The sequence below is a fragment of the Puntigrus tetrazona genome, chromosome 13 (genome assembly GCF_018831695.1).
Source record: "Puntigrus tetrazona isolate hp1 chromosome 13, ASM1883169v1, whole genome shotgun sequence".
Classification (NCBI taxonomy): Eukaryota; Metazoa; Chordata; class Actinopteri; order Cypriniformes; family Cyprinidae; genus Puntigrus; species Puntigrus tetrazona.
Window position 1 is genome coordinate 14,377,177 of NC_056711.1, and position 16,225 is coordinate 14,393,401.

Sequence of the window (16,225 nt, forward strand, 5' to 3'; positions counted from 1 at the left end):
TCACAGATGAAAATGAGGTTATGAGGGATAGGCCGCCTTCACACGCAATTTTCAGCATTCCCAAATGTTTACGTTTTCCTGACCACGGATCTATTTATTTTATTTATTTATTAAAAAAACTGCACGTGCGCTCCTGACAAACTGTACTTCTGTTTCTCGTGGCCCGTTTTCATTCTAGACAGAATATAAAAATGCATGAAATAATAACAAGAAGTTCCCACAGCTTGGCAACGGAAAACTTTTAAATGCTGCATGCATTCACGTGTGATAACAAAAGCACTGTATTCAGTAAGAGTTTGAAGTCTGTTTGTCATAACTTGTAAATCTCAGCTTCAGCTTTAATCTGGGGGCGGCTCCGGGAGGGCGCGGCTGCCGGTGACGCGCGTTTCTAATCTTTATATCCAAAGACAGATTTTTGCCAAAGTACAATAAGACATAGCGCTCTAGGACACTACCAGGTGTTCGCATGTCTCTCACTTTTTCTCTCTTGCGTCTGTTGCTAACTTCAGTGCTCTTTTTTTTTCTCTTTGCGAGCGCAGTTGCCTAAATCCGGTCGATAGGCTGCGCAGCGCGTTCACGGCTGATCAAACAGGTCTCTGCTCTCCGGCTCACATCACCTGCTGCCTGCCTGCTATCGGTAAGTGCTATTTCTAACTACCGTCAAACCGTACCAAAACGTTAACCATATTTCCCTTTCTTTAAAAATGCGCAAAATTAGTGCTAGTTGCCACTGACTTAAAAATACAAACCGAGCCAAAGGAAAAAGACACCGAATTGTGATTTTACGCGAGTGACAGTAACTATAGTAACTCGCGTATTTTCCCGGAAGCTACTGTTGTCTTTGCAATTTTTGTAAAAAAAAAAAGAGCGTTAACGGATAATGTTTATGCGAGAGAAAAGGTTTTAAAAACTTTAAAGACCTTTGAAATGGCCAACGAGGGCGCTTGTGATGCCAAAGATGTTGTTTCGGTATTTTGAGGGGAAAACACTTCATGAAACGTGTTGCGTGGATGAATGAATTATGAATTTATTGATTCGATGTTTAGGTGATGAATACCCAAGTGTTCTTCAGTATAATCTTGCCCAGGGACCCCAAAAAAGCCACAAGGGGGTGCTATAAAAAAATTACATATTAAAAGTATTTTTAAGTAAAATAATAATTATATAAAATAAAAAAATATATAATATATAATATAATATAAAATAATAATAATAATATATATATATATATATATATATATATATATATATATATATATATATATATATATATATATATATAATCCTGCTTTATATATGTTAAAAATGGTTTATATTTTAGGAAGGGAGTTCCTCTCAAGGTACGTTAAAACTTATTTAGTTCAGTGATAAAAGTTAATAACTTATAATATAAGTTTAACACAAAAGTCTGGGAATAACTATTGCATTTAATTTGTAGCTTAGTTTATAGTGATTATTATGTGTCTGCTGGTGTCATGTTCTAGACTTTTTGCAGACAGTGTTTATTGGCTCTGCACAAACACTTCTATTACTCAATGTTGATCGTGATAAGATTATAATGACATTAGTGATGAGGCATGAGTTCAGTGACAGAAGGAAATCATAAAATCGGGTGTTCAAACCTTTTAAATGAGAAAGGACAACACATCGAACGGCGTAATTTATAACAAAAAGAGAGCGTTTTAGATAACATATTCATTAAGTGTGGTGTTAACATGACCATCTGTTGTGGTTTTGTATTCCTGTTTTGCTTTTTGCATCACAGAGGCCAAGCTCAAAACTTCCAAAATTTCTGTTCTGCAGGCACTTCATCCAAAACCACAACCCCATGTAACTAAAATAAAGAACTGCTACAACATTCAGTTGTAGTTGTTTAGAAGTAGCATATAAAGTAATGTATAATTAAAACCCTTTTAGAATCCATTTTTTTAGCAACAGTTGCTTGTCATCTGTTTTTTTTTTTTTTTTAACTTTTTTTTGTTCATATTATGTTACAAGTGCATGTATTTTTCATAATCTTTTAAACTTTCTAAAGGCTTATTCTTAAATTAAATTAAATTATTAATGAAGTTAGGTAATTTAGCAGATAAATACAAAATGTTTCTATTTATGAATGTCTTTTCACAGATAATATTCTAATTAATTACGTATTTTGTAAAGCATACAGGAGTTGTCTTGACAAAAATGTCACGGTGAAAAGTGCAAAGTGCAACTCAGTCAAGTTGATTCAGTCTTATGTAGTGTTTTTGACATGAATAAAACCAGCGATTAATTGCATCCATATTGTATATATATATATATATATATATATATATATATATATATATATATATATATATATATATATATATATATATATATATATATACATATAATAAATAAACACATACATATACATATATTATGTAAAAAATAGATTTTGTATGTGATTAATTTTGATTAATTGTTTGAGAGCACTATTTTTTACAGCAAGGACCACCTGTACCCCTCGTATTATTCAAGTTCATATTTTAATTATAGCTTCATCTGTTATCTTACTTTTTTTAATCCAAGTTATTTACCTTTTTAAAAATCCTTTTAAAAAAGTGACATATAGAACAGAAAATTTAGTTCAGTTCATTTGTCTCATGAAGACACCCAAGAGAATGTGAAGGAGGGGAAGAAACTGTTTATCAGTTTAGACAGAGGTCCTTGTCCTCTTGAGCAATGAATGACAGTTCACACTGAACATAATGTAATGGCCTGTTATCATTAAAATCAGTGGTATTTCTGCTGATGCCATCATTAAAAAAAAAAAACACTAGACAAGTATTAAACGTATGCACAAATAAACCATGTGCGTTTACTTATAGCTCCTGTATATTGTACATAAATGTTGTTTTTATGAAAAGAACTACCTGAGCTGTAATGACCTTTTTAGCATTTAGCATAAAATGAGACATTGCTGGGTTTTAGGTCAGGCTTTAGCCGTGGACACAACCAAAACACACACACACACACACACACACACACATATACACATATACATATACACTTTATAGACGGTGTGTCATTTAGTAATTTCAGAAATCACGCTTTCTAACTTTCTCTCTTAATGTTTGCGCCAGAGAACTCTCGGCCTCAGATTTTCAGAAGGCCAGTTTTTCTTATCATCCCTCACTCCCTGAAAAAGAAGCAAGCCTCAATTAGGAAAGCATGAATAGTGTCAGCGGTCGGAGTGGTTACAAGTGTGAAGAATGTGCGTACATATACACAGAAGAGTGTGCATAATTATTTGCGTGAAGGTTCACTACAAGTGCAGATACGAGGCTCAGTTACTTGGGGGGATGTGGGCCGTCGAATGCCCGATATGATATAAATGGAAACTTAATTCTTGTGTAAGTTCAAAGAAATCTCAAGTTGGCAGGAGGACCATATTAGGATGGAGAAAAGTTCTCCCAGGGACTGTGTGTGTGTGTGTGCTATGTGTAGGGGTTTCTTTGTCCTGTCCTTGGCCTTTTGTTCGGTGGTATGTGTGTCTGGATCGCAGCCAATCAGAGCTTTACAAGAGTGGCAAGAAGAAAGTGCTTTCTCCGTCTTCCAGTGAAATGTTCATTCAAAAGTTGCTTTAGTAACATGGCCTAAAAATATGCTTAAAAATGGCTTAAAAATTCATGCTTACATTTAAATGCGTAAAATTGTTATTATAAATATTATAATGATAAACCTGTGATATGATTGCACGTGAGATTTTTATATGGTGAAATATAAGCCGTTTATTTTAATTGTTTTTTTAATTGTACTTAGACTCCTTGGAAAACACTCCTCTAATGGTCTGTGTTAGACAATAATCAACAATACAGACATGAAACAAAACAAATATTTAGAATTATGAAGCCAAATAGCTTATGAACTGCATTTTCCAAATATTATATTTAAATAAATAAACTAAAATCCCCTTTTCAGTAGAGACAGTGGCAGATAAACATAAAGAGTGAGGCAGTGTCTTTTTCCTCCTTTGAACTCATTTTATTCTCAGAGAGGTATTAAATGTTTGAATCAATTGGATGGCAAAATTGCAATAATACAGAGACATCATTTTTAGAGTGCCTCGAACAATAGTGCACCTTCTCCAGACTGGGGCTTGTGCAGGATGTTCAAGTTCAGTTCCAAGGCCTGGAAAGATTATAGTCATTTTTAAAACCCGTAGAACAAGAACAAGCATTGCTGTAGTGAATTTAACTTCTAGTTGCTTAGCTGTAACAGGTTTCATCAGCCAGATTTGTTTCTTTTGAGTGAATTCTTTGTGAAATTATTTTTAATAGCAAAAATTCTCCTTTAATAACAGATGAAAATGTCATAGAAAATCATTGGCTATAGTGTGGAAACCCGGTGTTGTGAAGTACAATCAAACACCCCTCTTTCCCAATCTAGATGCTGTACTTCTGGATTGTTAAAAATTAACAATATCGTTAAAAAGCATAATATAATATTAAACTTTATTATACGTTTACATTTTTAAAAAAAAAAAAATTTTTTCGCAAGGATGCATTAAAGTAGTCAAAAGTTAAGGTATTTATACAAATTTGTCACAAATGATTTCTATGTCAAATAGGCTAAATGCTGTTTTTTTTAAATTTTCTATTTATCACAGTTTTCAAAAATATATAATAAATAATAACTATTCATTGAGCTGATGTTTTCTGACTGTTGTAATGACTGCTGAAAATTAAGCTTTGCCATCACTGAAAGAAATTATCATTATTATTATTATTATTATTATTTAAAAATTTTATTTAATTTTTTTTAAATTATATTATTTCATAAGCATAAGTGATTTCTTACTATTATGAAATGTGTTTAATTTATGATAAACCTCTTGCATTTGTTGTCAACACTCAAATGATATAAATCTAAAAAAGCCTAAACCCAGACAGTGGACTTTGCCTCCTCTTTGCTGTCTGTCACATGCTGCTGGTGTATTTATTAGTGCTGGTTTACAGCATGTGTTCTGTTTCCACAGTGTGCTTTATCATGTCATGTTTTTACAGAGAATGTTCAGCATAATGTTTCCGGGTATATTCTTTATGGACATGTGTTCTTCTCTCAGATAGAACACAATGTTTCAGGAGTTGTCTCAGTAATAATGTTGGCACAGCGACGTCTCACCTTTATTCTTTGTGTTTACCGAGGCAGCGGGCCAGATCTCTGACCCAAGACCCATAGATGCCCTTTAGCCCAGAGAACGGGGAACTCTGGGTATTAAAGTAAAGCCTGTAGTTTTGAGTGTTTGTAGATTTAAAAATAAATGTACATCATTTCAAATATAATTCATAGTAATGATCATAAAAGCCTGAGCTTAATGAACAGTTTTTGAGTGATTTCACCGTCATATAATTAATAGAAAACAATTATTATAAAAAATTATAAAAAAATATTTTTTTTAGTCATAAGACACAGTAAATTCAAGAGTGTCCTGTGATTCTGATTTAATATAGAGACAGATTATGGACACAGAAAGATGGTTTTGGAGTTGGGAAGGTTTTTTTATTATTTTTTTACCACAGGGAGGTTTTAGGTGGATGTCTTCATGTGTGCTTGCAGCGCAAAGAGAAGAAGCCATCATTTACTGCTTTTTTTTTACCTCAACCCTAAAACACTACACAATGAATTCAAAATACTAGTAAAAAAATTTATTATTACTAACAATTAATTCTGATACTTTCCTCTTTGCTCTTTCTAACTCCTGTCATTTGTTTTTTTTAATATAAAAAATAACACTTGGAATGCACTATTTGACACACACACACACACACACACACACACACACACACACACACACACACACACACACACACACACACACACACACACATATTTAATTGTTCTGTGTTTCTTTTATTATTCAGTGACACTTCATTTTTTTGTATGCTGACTTGCATTATTTTAATGATCCTGGATTGTGGTCACATACTAACAGCTTTCTCTCCCACACACACACACACACACACACACAGCCTGCTGTTGATTTTGGCTCTTTTGACAATTCTCATAGTCTGTTTGTTCATCTCTGGTTTCAGTGTTACATGAAGCACAGTGGACTCTGGACCTTCATGACAAACTGTTTAAAAGAACTTTCTCCTCTACATCTCTTACTAAATAAACATTTGAATTAAAACCAATGCTGACCTGATGTGCCTCTACTGTATGCTCCAAAACTGGCTTCTACAAGTTACTATTCTAAATGTTCTACAATATTAGGAACGTGACAGATCCTTCTTATAGTTACTACTGTTATCCAAACCAAAGGAAATCTTTCAAAATGACTTGACAGCAGTTTTGGACAGTTACCAGTAGATTATTATAACCTCAATCACAAGTAAATTATTCACAGGCTACCTCATTTCCTGGAGTAGAACCTTTCAATATGTCATCTGCAAAACACTCCCCCATGAAAAAAAGCAGTTATCTGTCTAGTTTGAAGTGATGCATCTCCCAGAAGAGAGCAGTGTAACCTACTGCAAAAGCTATTTACCTCCCTCTCCAAGTCTCACTTTGCATCATGTGTTTTGGACAGATTTAGAAATAATTATATTAAAATATGCATCATGTTCCTCTGTGACAGGCACGTTTTCAAAGAAATTTTGTAAAGGTAAGTGCATCTGCTAATAAAAATAGAAAAAACAGGCCTACTGGTCTTTTTGAGAAAGCTGTCTTTACGTAGTCTGCAAAGATTTGTTTCTGGAAAAAACATGAAAATCCTTAAAAACATAAAGATTCCCCCATTATGAGTTTTCATATTTTATGAGGTTCATATTTTGGTTCAGGTTGACATGCATGCAAAGTCAAAAACTCTTAAATTTTCTTCTAATATGTTTTTTTTCCTCTTACCTTTTTTGTTCAACAACTCCCAAACAATTAATTCAATTAATGATTTTTTTCCAAACCACTTCGTTGTTTGGTATATTTCATTCAAAGCACTGTTTGTGAACTCTTAAAAGTCCAAAAGCAGCACCCAGTGGCAAATGATTAATTGCCATTTTCATTCAGACCAACGAGAAAAGACCAATAAGTGGACAGGAAATATGCTAATGTTTTGTTTTAATGTCAGAGTGTTTTAAAGAACGACTCGCTTCAGTGATTCAGAGTCAACTCATTTTTTTGAGAGACTTTAACTTTATACACGGTTCACTTTCAGATATAAAACTTTGATTTCGCTCACTTAGAGCTGTGTTACACACTGCATGAAACTTCTTAAAGTTAAAAAAAAAATAAAAAGAAAAGATTGACTCCAAACTTTTGAACAGTACTGTATGTTTAACATGAAAGGGATATCCGACTTCTTTTTTTTATGTCCTTCAGCAAGCACTTCCTCTGACACTGTTGGGCCTACAATGCAGTAGTCTGTCAAGCCAGGACCTCGCTTGAATTCTCCAGAATGAGCTCCTCCCCTGGTCCGGCCCCTGCTTCAGCCACCCCTGCCCTGGACTCCGGGAAGGCCAGTCGAGGGGACTCGCCTAACACCTTACCCCATCTGTACACGTCCCAGCTCGGCATGGACAGCCAAACCATCTGCATTCCATCTCCGTATGTGGAAGCCTGTCAGGATTATTCACCACCGCATGGGGGAGAGATCAGCCACGGAGCCTTAACGCTCTACAGCCCCGTGTCCTCCACAGTGCTGGGGTACACTCATCCCCCCGTGTCCGAAAGCCTGGTCCCTTTAAGTTCGACAATCTTCTGGCCTCCCCACACCGCACTGGTCTACAGCGAAACACACGCACACACCACCTGGGAGGACGCCAAAACACACACCATTAACCAGGGCAGGTGAGAAAACAGCAGATCACAAATGTAAGCATATAAAAAATCTTCATATAGGCACTTTGAACTCATGTATATATACATATTTTACAGATGTTATATATGTTTTATATATATGTTATAAGTTCATATCTTTATCTAACCATAAAATTATATAAGTTACATATGTAGCAATAGCAGTCTCGATAAAGAATATTACATGGATAATGTATGTCAAACTATGAAACTATTGTTTTAAATGCAATAGAGAAAATTTACCTAGAACTCTGCATATAGCTTGGCAATAATAAATAGACTATTAAAGTAAAGACTGTAATGTAAATTATTAAATAATTTGTGTTAAATAACCATGATGTTTTTGATGTTCCTGCCACAAATTCACCTGTCACTTTGTAAAATCTAGCTAGATTAGACAGATCTGAAAGGGACAAAAAAAAAGTAAATACATATTTATATTGGATATTTTCATGGTTTAAAAAGCAAATGAGATAATACGATTATCAAATTAAACAGTAATAATCATTTCCAGGATTTTGGAATCTGTGTGTTTTTTTAACTTGATGTACTAAAATTCTTGAATAAAAAAAAAATAATAATAATAATAACACTGATAAAATTATACAAACCACAAAAGTACTTACACTGAATTTAAACTAATAATGAAATATACAACAATAAAAGCTAATTCAAAATGTTATTTAGCAAGAATCCCTCACTTTTTTTTTAGAAAATACATGCAAAAAAAATTCTTTATCTGTACCTTTATCTTTTATAGTCCTGTCCTTACTCATGCAAAGCTGGTAGGGCAGCAACCGGATGGTGATGAAGGCTTGAATCCTTCACCAGGCATTTTGAGTAAAGGAGACACACACTTCTGTGCAGTGTGTCATGACTACGCCTCTGGGTATCACTATGGTGTCTGGTCTTGTGAGGGGTGCAAGGCTTTTTTCAAACGCAGCATTCAAGGTAACACTGGTCAATGTAACCATTTAACATAATAAATACATGATCCTCAGATGTGTTCTGAAATGCCATGTTAATAAATGGAGGGTTTTGCCATTTTCTAAGGAGATGTATAGCACTATTTTAACCTTTCAATTAAAAAGCAAGATATATGTGTTTTTTTTTGGTTTGTTTTTTTTATTTATTTTTTTTTTTACAAATACTAAATCTCTATAAAAACCACAGAGTATTTTATTCTTTAAAGGACACAAATAATGAAAAAACATTACATTAATTTCATGCAAAAAAAAAATTCTTAGTCAGTTTGCAGTCTTCCTACTAATATCTCCAAGATTACTTTATTGAAAAAAAAAAGATTATACAGGAATATTTATTTAGATTTTTCAAATGTCAGATAAGATAACAAATGAATATGATAAAGTCAATGTGTGTGATTTAAAAATTTGTTTTTATTATTACTTTTAACAAGACTTTTTTGTTGACTTTTAACAAGATTTTTAGGTTGTGAGTTTAATTTAAATAAATTTTTCCCAATCTTCTTTAGGGCATAATGACTATATTTGTCCAGCTACCAATCAGTGCACCATTGACAAAAGCCGACGCAAGAGCTGCCAGGCCTGTCGACTCCGCAAGTGCTATGAAGTGGGCATGATGAAGTGTGGTAGGCAGCCGCCTCTTCCTTTTCTGTGTGTAGCCACTTACTATTTACTGGGGGTCACCAGTTTTCACTATGCATCACTGTTAGCTACAACTTTTGCATTAATCAACCCCTAATTTTCTGCTTAGTAATAGTAAGGTAGCTTTTTAGGTATGGAGTCGGTTTAATACAGGGAATACAGGATAAAGTATTAAAGGGTTACTCCACCCCATAATGAAAATTTTGTCATTAATCACTTACCCCTATGTTTTTCCAAATGCATAAAAGCTTTGTTGTTCTTCACAAAACAATTTAAGACATTTTGGATGAAAACCAGGAGGCTTGTGGCTGTCCCATTGACTGCCAAGTAATGAACTTTCAAGGTCCAAAAAAGTATGAAACACAGCATCAAAATACTCCATCTTCCATCAGTTGTTTAATATAAGTGCTATGAAATGCCGAGAATACTTTTTAGGCAAAGAAAATAAGAATAAGCACTTTATTCAATAATTTGTCTCTCTGCATCAACATAGCACCAGTTTAGAGAATACTGACAGGACGCAAAGGACAGGGTGCTTTTCTGTCAGCTGCAGTATTTTTTTTTTCAGTACATTCTTTTTAGGGTTGAGTAACCCCCTTAATAACTGTGTGTGCTTTATAAGTACTAATAAACAGCCAATAATAAGCAACTAGTCAATAGTGAGAACTGGTCCCTAAACTAAGGTGTTATCATATTGGACAGTGTGTGCTGTGCTGAGTATGCACTTTTGATGCGTGTGTGTGATTGTGTGTGTAAACAGGTGTGAGGCGGGAACGCTGTAGTTACCGAGGTGCCCGTCATCGACGTAACTCCCAGAGCCGAGACATCTCAGGCGGGGCTTTAGGGGTCAGAGTTCGTTCCCGGCCTCATTTAGAATTTCCCCTCAGTCCCACTCATCCACTCTTCCCTTCAGGGGACAGAGCTGAGGGATGTGGCCGGAGCCTCTCTCCAGAGCAGTTGGTCAATTGTATTTTGGAGGCGGAGCCTCCTCAGATTTACCTGAGAGAGCCAATAAAGAAGCCATACACGGAGGCCAGCATGATGATGTCACTAACCAACCTCGCTGACAAGGAACTGGTGCTCATGATCAGCTGGGCGAAGAAGATACCAGGTGTGTGCTTATATAAATACCTGAAATACTATAATTCATAATTTGCCACACATTGCACTTTTGAACGTAATATATGACTAGCATCATTCTTTATCGAGTGTTATATTTTATATATGTTACCTATGTAAATTTTTATATACATATGGTTAGATGAAGATATGAATTTATAACATATATAAAATCTGTATAATAAAACATCTATATGAAGATTTTTTTATATGGTTACATTTGTTGCAACCATATATGTCAAATTTATAAAACAAATATACTAAAGATTTATCTGCTGTATGTAAAGCTTATTCATGTTTTAGAAGTATATATATTTTTTACATTATACAATATTCATATGTATTGTTGTGTTTTAGAATGGATATACATGTACGTGTGTGTGTCCAACATGTACTATACATACATATTTGTACGGGATAGATGATAATATATGAAACTGCTCAAGTTTCTGTTTTGTTTCATATATGGAAACCTAAATATACATTTATTTTTTTTTATTTTTTTTGGAAGTGATTTTATAAAATTCTTAATGCAATGATTTGTTACAAATAAATACTTTATTGCAATTTCTAAAAGGTTAATGGGATTCAGTCATCATTTAATCACCCTCATGTTGTTCCAAAACAGAAGGATTTTCAGTCTCTTTCAGAATGTTGCTTCTCCATTAAGTAGCAGTGAAATAGCGAGCAGGGGCTGTGATGCTCCTGAAATGACAAAATGCATTAAAAAGCATGATTTTGTGTGAGTGCATGCGCACGCCCTTTCTGGCATTTGAAGGGCAAGCAACTGTGTAAGAGTGTGCTCCAGAAGACATTTATGTGTTTGTAACTCCTCTGGCAGGTTTTGTGGAGCTGACTTTGTCTGATCAGGTGCATCTGTTGGAATGCTGCTGGCTGGATATATTGATGTTGGGACTGATGTGGAGATCCGTGGATCATCCCGGGAAGCTCATCTTCTCACCTGACCTCAAACTCAACAGGTAAAAATTCCCACTGACGCTGGAAAATGGCTCCTTTCACAGCACAGATGACACACTGAAGAGGAACATACTGAATGTTTTGATCAGAATGTGTTGCAGACAGACCTTCATGGTACTGATATGCTTACAACAAATTCATTTTCAGGAAGTTTAAATCCCTTTGCCATTGGGAGAACATGTGGATGTTAATTGTGCTTTTACAACAGATTTTTAAAGCAGGAGCTCTCAACTACTTATGCTCCACTTTTCTGTAGATTGTAGCCCTAACCCTATTGAAACTTACCTCCCTGTAACCTAGCGATCTTGAAGACATTGAATAGCTTGTTCAGTTGTGCATGATTAGGGTTGGAGCAAAACTCTTTGATGAGTGATGAGAAACCTGGCTTTAAAAGCAAGCTTTTTTTAAAGTATGACAAAACATGACAGTGCTGTGTTGAATTATAACTATGCATTAACTTGTGCCTAACCTTGTTTAACTGAACATAAGAAATTAACTGAAGGAGGTTAAAGAAACATTAAAGAAGGTGGAACTGCAGAGCACACTTACTGATTTTATTTTGAACCATTATTATTCATTTATCCATATTTAATGACCGTCTGCTGGCTTTGCAGCATTCAGCTCTATGCCAAGTTACTTTTTTTTTTTTTTTTTTTTTTAAAAACTGTAAAAACTGAAAATGAGGTATAAGTCAAACGTCACCTGACCAAACTTGGAAAGCATGTGTTTTTTCTACAAAAAAATGTTTTTTGTAGAAATCAGTATGAACTGATTAACATGTTTATGTGCCTTTTAAGTTAATTAGCTAACCTAGCTAGTAGTCGTTATTGTTGGAGCTTATTGTTATTGTTAATATCCTAATTTTAAAGAAAACAATAAAAATAAAAAAAGTATAGATATCAGTCTGCATATGTGGTGCTTAACTTTGGTATCTCGAACAATTAATTGAACTGGATTTGAAGTGTGGTTTGGACTGAATTTGTTCAAATCAGGTCAGTGTTTTATTCTGTTCTGGAGACAAAATATAAAATAATAAAACAGCTTTTACCAGATATGCCAAAAATGCATTTGTGCTGTCAATATGTAGAATTCTTTAGATTAGAGCTGAAAAATTAAAAACACTGATGTTTAATGGATTTATTCATTGACCTTTAGATAATCTTCTACTTTTTGTGTCCAGCATACTCACATTGTGAGATGCAAAAACAAAGTATTTGTATAAAAATGCTATGTTTTTGCTCTCTTTTGTGTATGCATGGCATGTGCGTGTGTGTGTGTGTGTACACCTGTTTATTCATTTGTGGGGAATTAAATATTCCTCTTCCTTGGTGATTATCTCTAGGGTCTTAACAAACCTTGATGTGTTCTCATAACACAAGCTTAGTTTGCACTACTGATTTCTCACACAGGATTGAGTTTATGTGTGTGTGTGTGTGTGTGTGTGTATGAGAGAGCATGTACTTCCTTTGTCTTACACCTGACACTTTAAGGCCATCAGTATTCATTCAAAATGAGCCGTGTATGTTAGCAAGTGTTATCTTTACCTAGTTTTTCTATGAATTGATTATATATTTATTTTAACTGATACTTAGATCATCTTTTTCAGTACAGTTGAGTCATGCCACAAGATGCCATGCTTTTATTATTGTTATTGGTATACTGTGTATATAATGAAATAATAAAATCAATTTATGGCTTTATTTATTATTTATGGCTGAAGTGAAGCCTTTTCCCTTTTATATCTGTTTCGTACTTATCTTTCTTTCTTCCTCTCTCTCTAATTCTTTCAGGGAAGAAGGCAACTGTGTTGAAGGCTTCATGGAGATCCTTGACATGCTGCTGGCCACCACCTCCAGATTCAGAGAGCTGAAGCTTCAGAGAGAGGAATACGTCTGTCTCAAAGCCATGATCCTTCTCAACTCCAGTATGACACTACTCTGTGTTTGTGTGTGTGTGTGCATGTGCATGTGTGTATGTTATTGTGCGGGATTAAATTTCAGTTTGTATGTTGTTTTTTTCCTCTACATAACTGTAGGGCATGCTAATTATAACATGTAAACTATATTTACATGACTAGTCAGCGCTCTCCTGCCAATGCCGCCCTCTTGTGTTTTAACCCTATAAAGCTTATCATCTTTGATACGTGAATAACTTATACATGATCAAAACTTTACTAAAAACATGCCATTTGAACTTTGATTGGATTAAAATGTACAATTAATAGTTTGAGCCCTTTAAATAAAATATTTTTTGCCTTAAATATAAGCTCTGTATTCTCACTGTATCACACTATATGAGCCATAAAAGCCTGTGCATCAAATCTGACACAAAAACACAATTTAAATAATTTAAAGAATATTTTAGCAGGCTATTATTTTATATATCAGACTTTACAGTTTTATTGCTGACTCTGTGAAATAAGTTGTGACTATATGGTAACCTTTTTTCAGTCACACTATCACAAAATGAACCATTTTCTCTTTAACCACATCAGATGTTGCACTGTACCCCGCTGACTTAAATTTTTTTTAGTTTAGTCAACTTGAAATTTTAAGTTACTTAAAGTGACAACTGGAACATTTTAGTTGACTAAACTAAAAATCTTATGCACCGTAACAAATTATTTCAAGTTGAAACAACTTTTTTTTTTTTTTTTTTTAACAGCGTGTGAATGACCTCTGTTGTGTGTTCATTAACAGATAACTGTTCAAGCTTGTCACAGACTCCTGAAGATGTAGAGAGCCGTGGGAAGGTTCTGAGGCTGCTGGACTCTGTGACTGACGCTCTAGTTTGGACCATCTCAAGAACAAGCTTGTCTTCGCAGCAGCAATCCATCCGTCTCGCTCATCTGCTAATGCTGCTCTCACATATTCGACACCTCAGGTACCACAGTAGACCCTGTTTTTAGACTCTCACAGCATTTCATGTTTTTAATTTTCACTGGCTCACTGCTCCTTTCTTCTGTCGTCCATAGCAACAAAGGCATTGAGCATCTGTCAACCATGAAGAGAAAAAACGTGGTGCTGCTGTATGATCTTCTGCTAGAGATGCTGGATGCCAACACATCCCAGAGCAGCCGGATGCTGGCGGCTCACACGGAAGCCTCTCTCCGGTCGGACACACAGACCACAGACCACCCATCCAGACAGTCTGCACTGAAAGAGAGCAACCTGGAGACCTGGGACAGTACACAGTGAGTGTATATAGTAAGAAATCCACCCTCAAGTTTATCACAAGATAAGCGAATGATAATTAAGCTTATGGGTAACACTTTACAATGCGATGTTTGCTAGCATTATGTATTAACTAACATGAATAAACAATGAACAATACATTTATTATAGTATTCATCTTTATTAACGTTAATAAAAATACAATCATTCATTGTTAGTCCATGTTAGCTCACTGTGCATTAACTAATGTTAACAAACGCAACTTGTTAACAAATCATGCTAAAATTCTAAAGATTCATTTGAGTCTGAAAATTTCAGATTTTGGATTTTTGCCTTCCATTCTTTGCGTTTAAACATTTAGCATTAAGGCATTATAGCCTTTTCTCTAAATGTTCCACTCCTTGAAAAACAATAATTATTGAATCATCATATATTTCTTTAAATGTATCATTTTCATACAAGGCTTTTTTTCTCTAAGCAAACATGTATTGTGTCTGTCTCTTTAGAGCTGAAGAGACAGTTGATAAGACATTACATTGTAGCATGCATCGAGTGGGGATGGACACAGACTGACAGTATCCCTTCTGTGGTGTAAAAATCTCCCTGGATGCAGCAATGGATATGAATCCAATATCTGAGCCACTTATCGTCCAATGTTGGGTCGAGGGGGTTCAAACCAGAGCTGGAAAAAAACTTGACCAACGACAACCTGAACCAAACAGGGCTTTCAACTGGCTCTCAGTCTTGCTCTAACACAATGCAGTTTGAACTGTTGCTTTCCTATTATGCCGTAATGTCAACCTGAAGAGGAATACATCTTATTCAAACCAATCGCATTTTCAGCATTCACAAATGGAATCCTTTTAATGGCTGGTTCCATTAAATATAAAGCGTGTAATTTCTGTGCTAAACACAGTAGCAAGAAACTGTTTAAACACTCCCCCATCTGTCATTATTCAGCAACCAGCTAGCACCACCCCTAAATCATGCCATTGGTTGATCAAGAGCTATGTTGTGTTCTTTTGAGCCATTCAAACAGATTGGCGAAATTACACACTGCACATTTAAATATTTGGTTTGCCATCCAAGATGACAGAGAACCTCTGACTTGAACCTGACTGTTTCTCTGAAGACCGGCCAATATAAATGAAACGCACACTTTTAATAGTTTATGCATTTTGTACTCTGCGTCTGTGCATTTGTAAGACATTGGAGTGCTGTTGTTTGCGGCTCTGTGTTGCTTCTCGTGGTTCATAAAGTACTTGTCACTGGCAGTAAATATAACGCTTTTAAAAATATCTGGGAGTGTTGAGGCCTCGTTCAGATGTTTTCTTAAAGCCTGGCTTTGAAGCACAATCAACACATGAAACGTCTATATCAAATTATATTATAAGATGTAATTACGAATGCAGTTTTCTGGTGCTACGAGCTAATAACCGTACATCCTTGTGTAAACACTTCAAGTGTCCAAACAAGCAGCAATCATTTTAAAGCTGCAGTGTATAAATTTTG

General features: G+C 34.9%; 1 protein-coding gene across 3 annotated transcripts; it reads left to right on the forward strand.

The window, feature by feature from the left end:
- Window positions 1-417: 417 nt before the first annotated feature.
- On the forward strand, window positions 418-16,011 carry esr2b (estrogen receptor 2b). Of its 3 annotated transcripts, XM_043255317.1 has the most exons (11): window positions 418-637; window positions 6,605-6,631; window positions 7,342-7,809; window positions 8,579-8,769; window positions 9,311-9,427; window positions 10,204-10,554; window positions 11,404-11,542; window positions 13,331-13,464; window positions 14,240-14,423; window positions 14,515-14,733; window positions 15,220-16,011. In XM_043255317.1, the coding sequence occupies exons 3-11, from the start codon at window positions 7,418-7,420 to the stop codon at window positions 15,284-15,286; spliced, it is 1,794 nt and encodes a 597-aa protein (XP_043111252.1). In that variant the 5' UTR covers window positions 418-637; window positions 6,605-6,631; window positions 7,342-7,417; the 3' UTR covers window positions 15,287-16,011. The 3 variants fall into 3 exon arrangements, with proteins under 3 accessions (XP_043111252.1, XP_043111253.1, XP_043111251.1); XM_043255318.1 differs by lacking the exon at window positions 6,605-6,631 and having other exon boundaries at window positions 14,515-14,746; XM_043255316.1 differs by lacking the exon at window positions 6,605-6,631.
- Window positions 16,012-16,225: the final 214 nt, after the last annotated feature.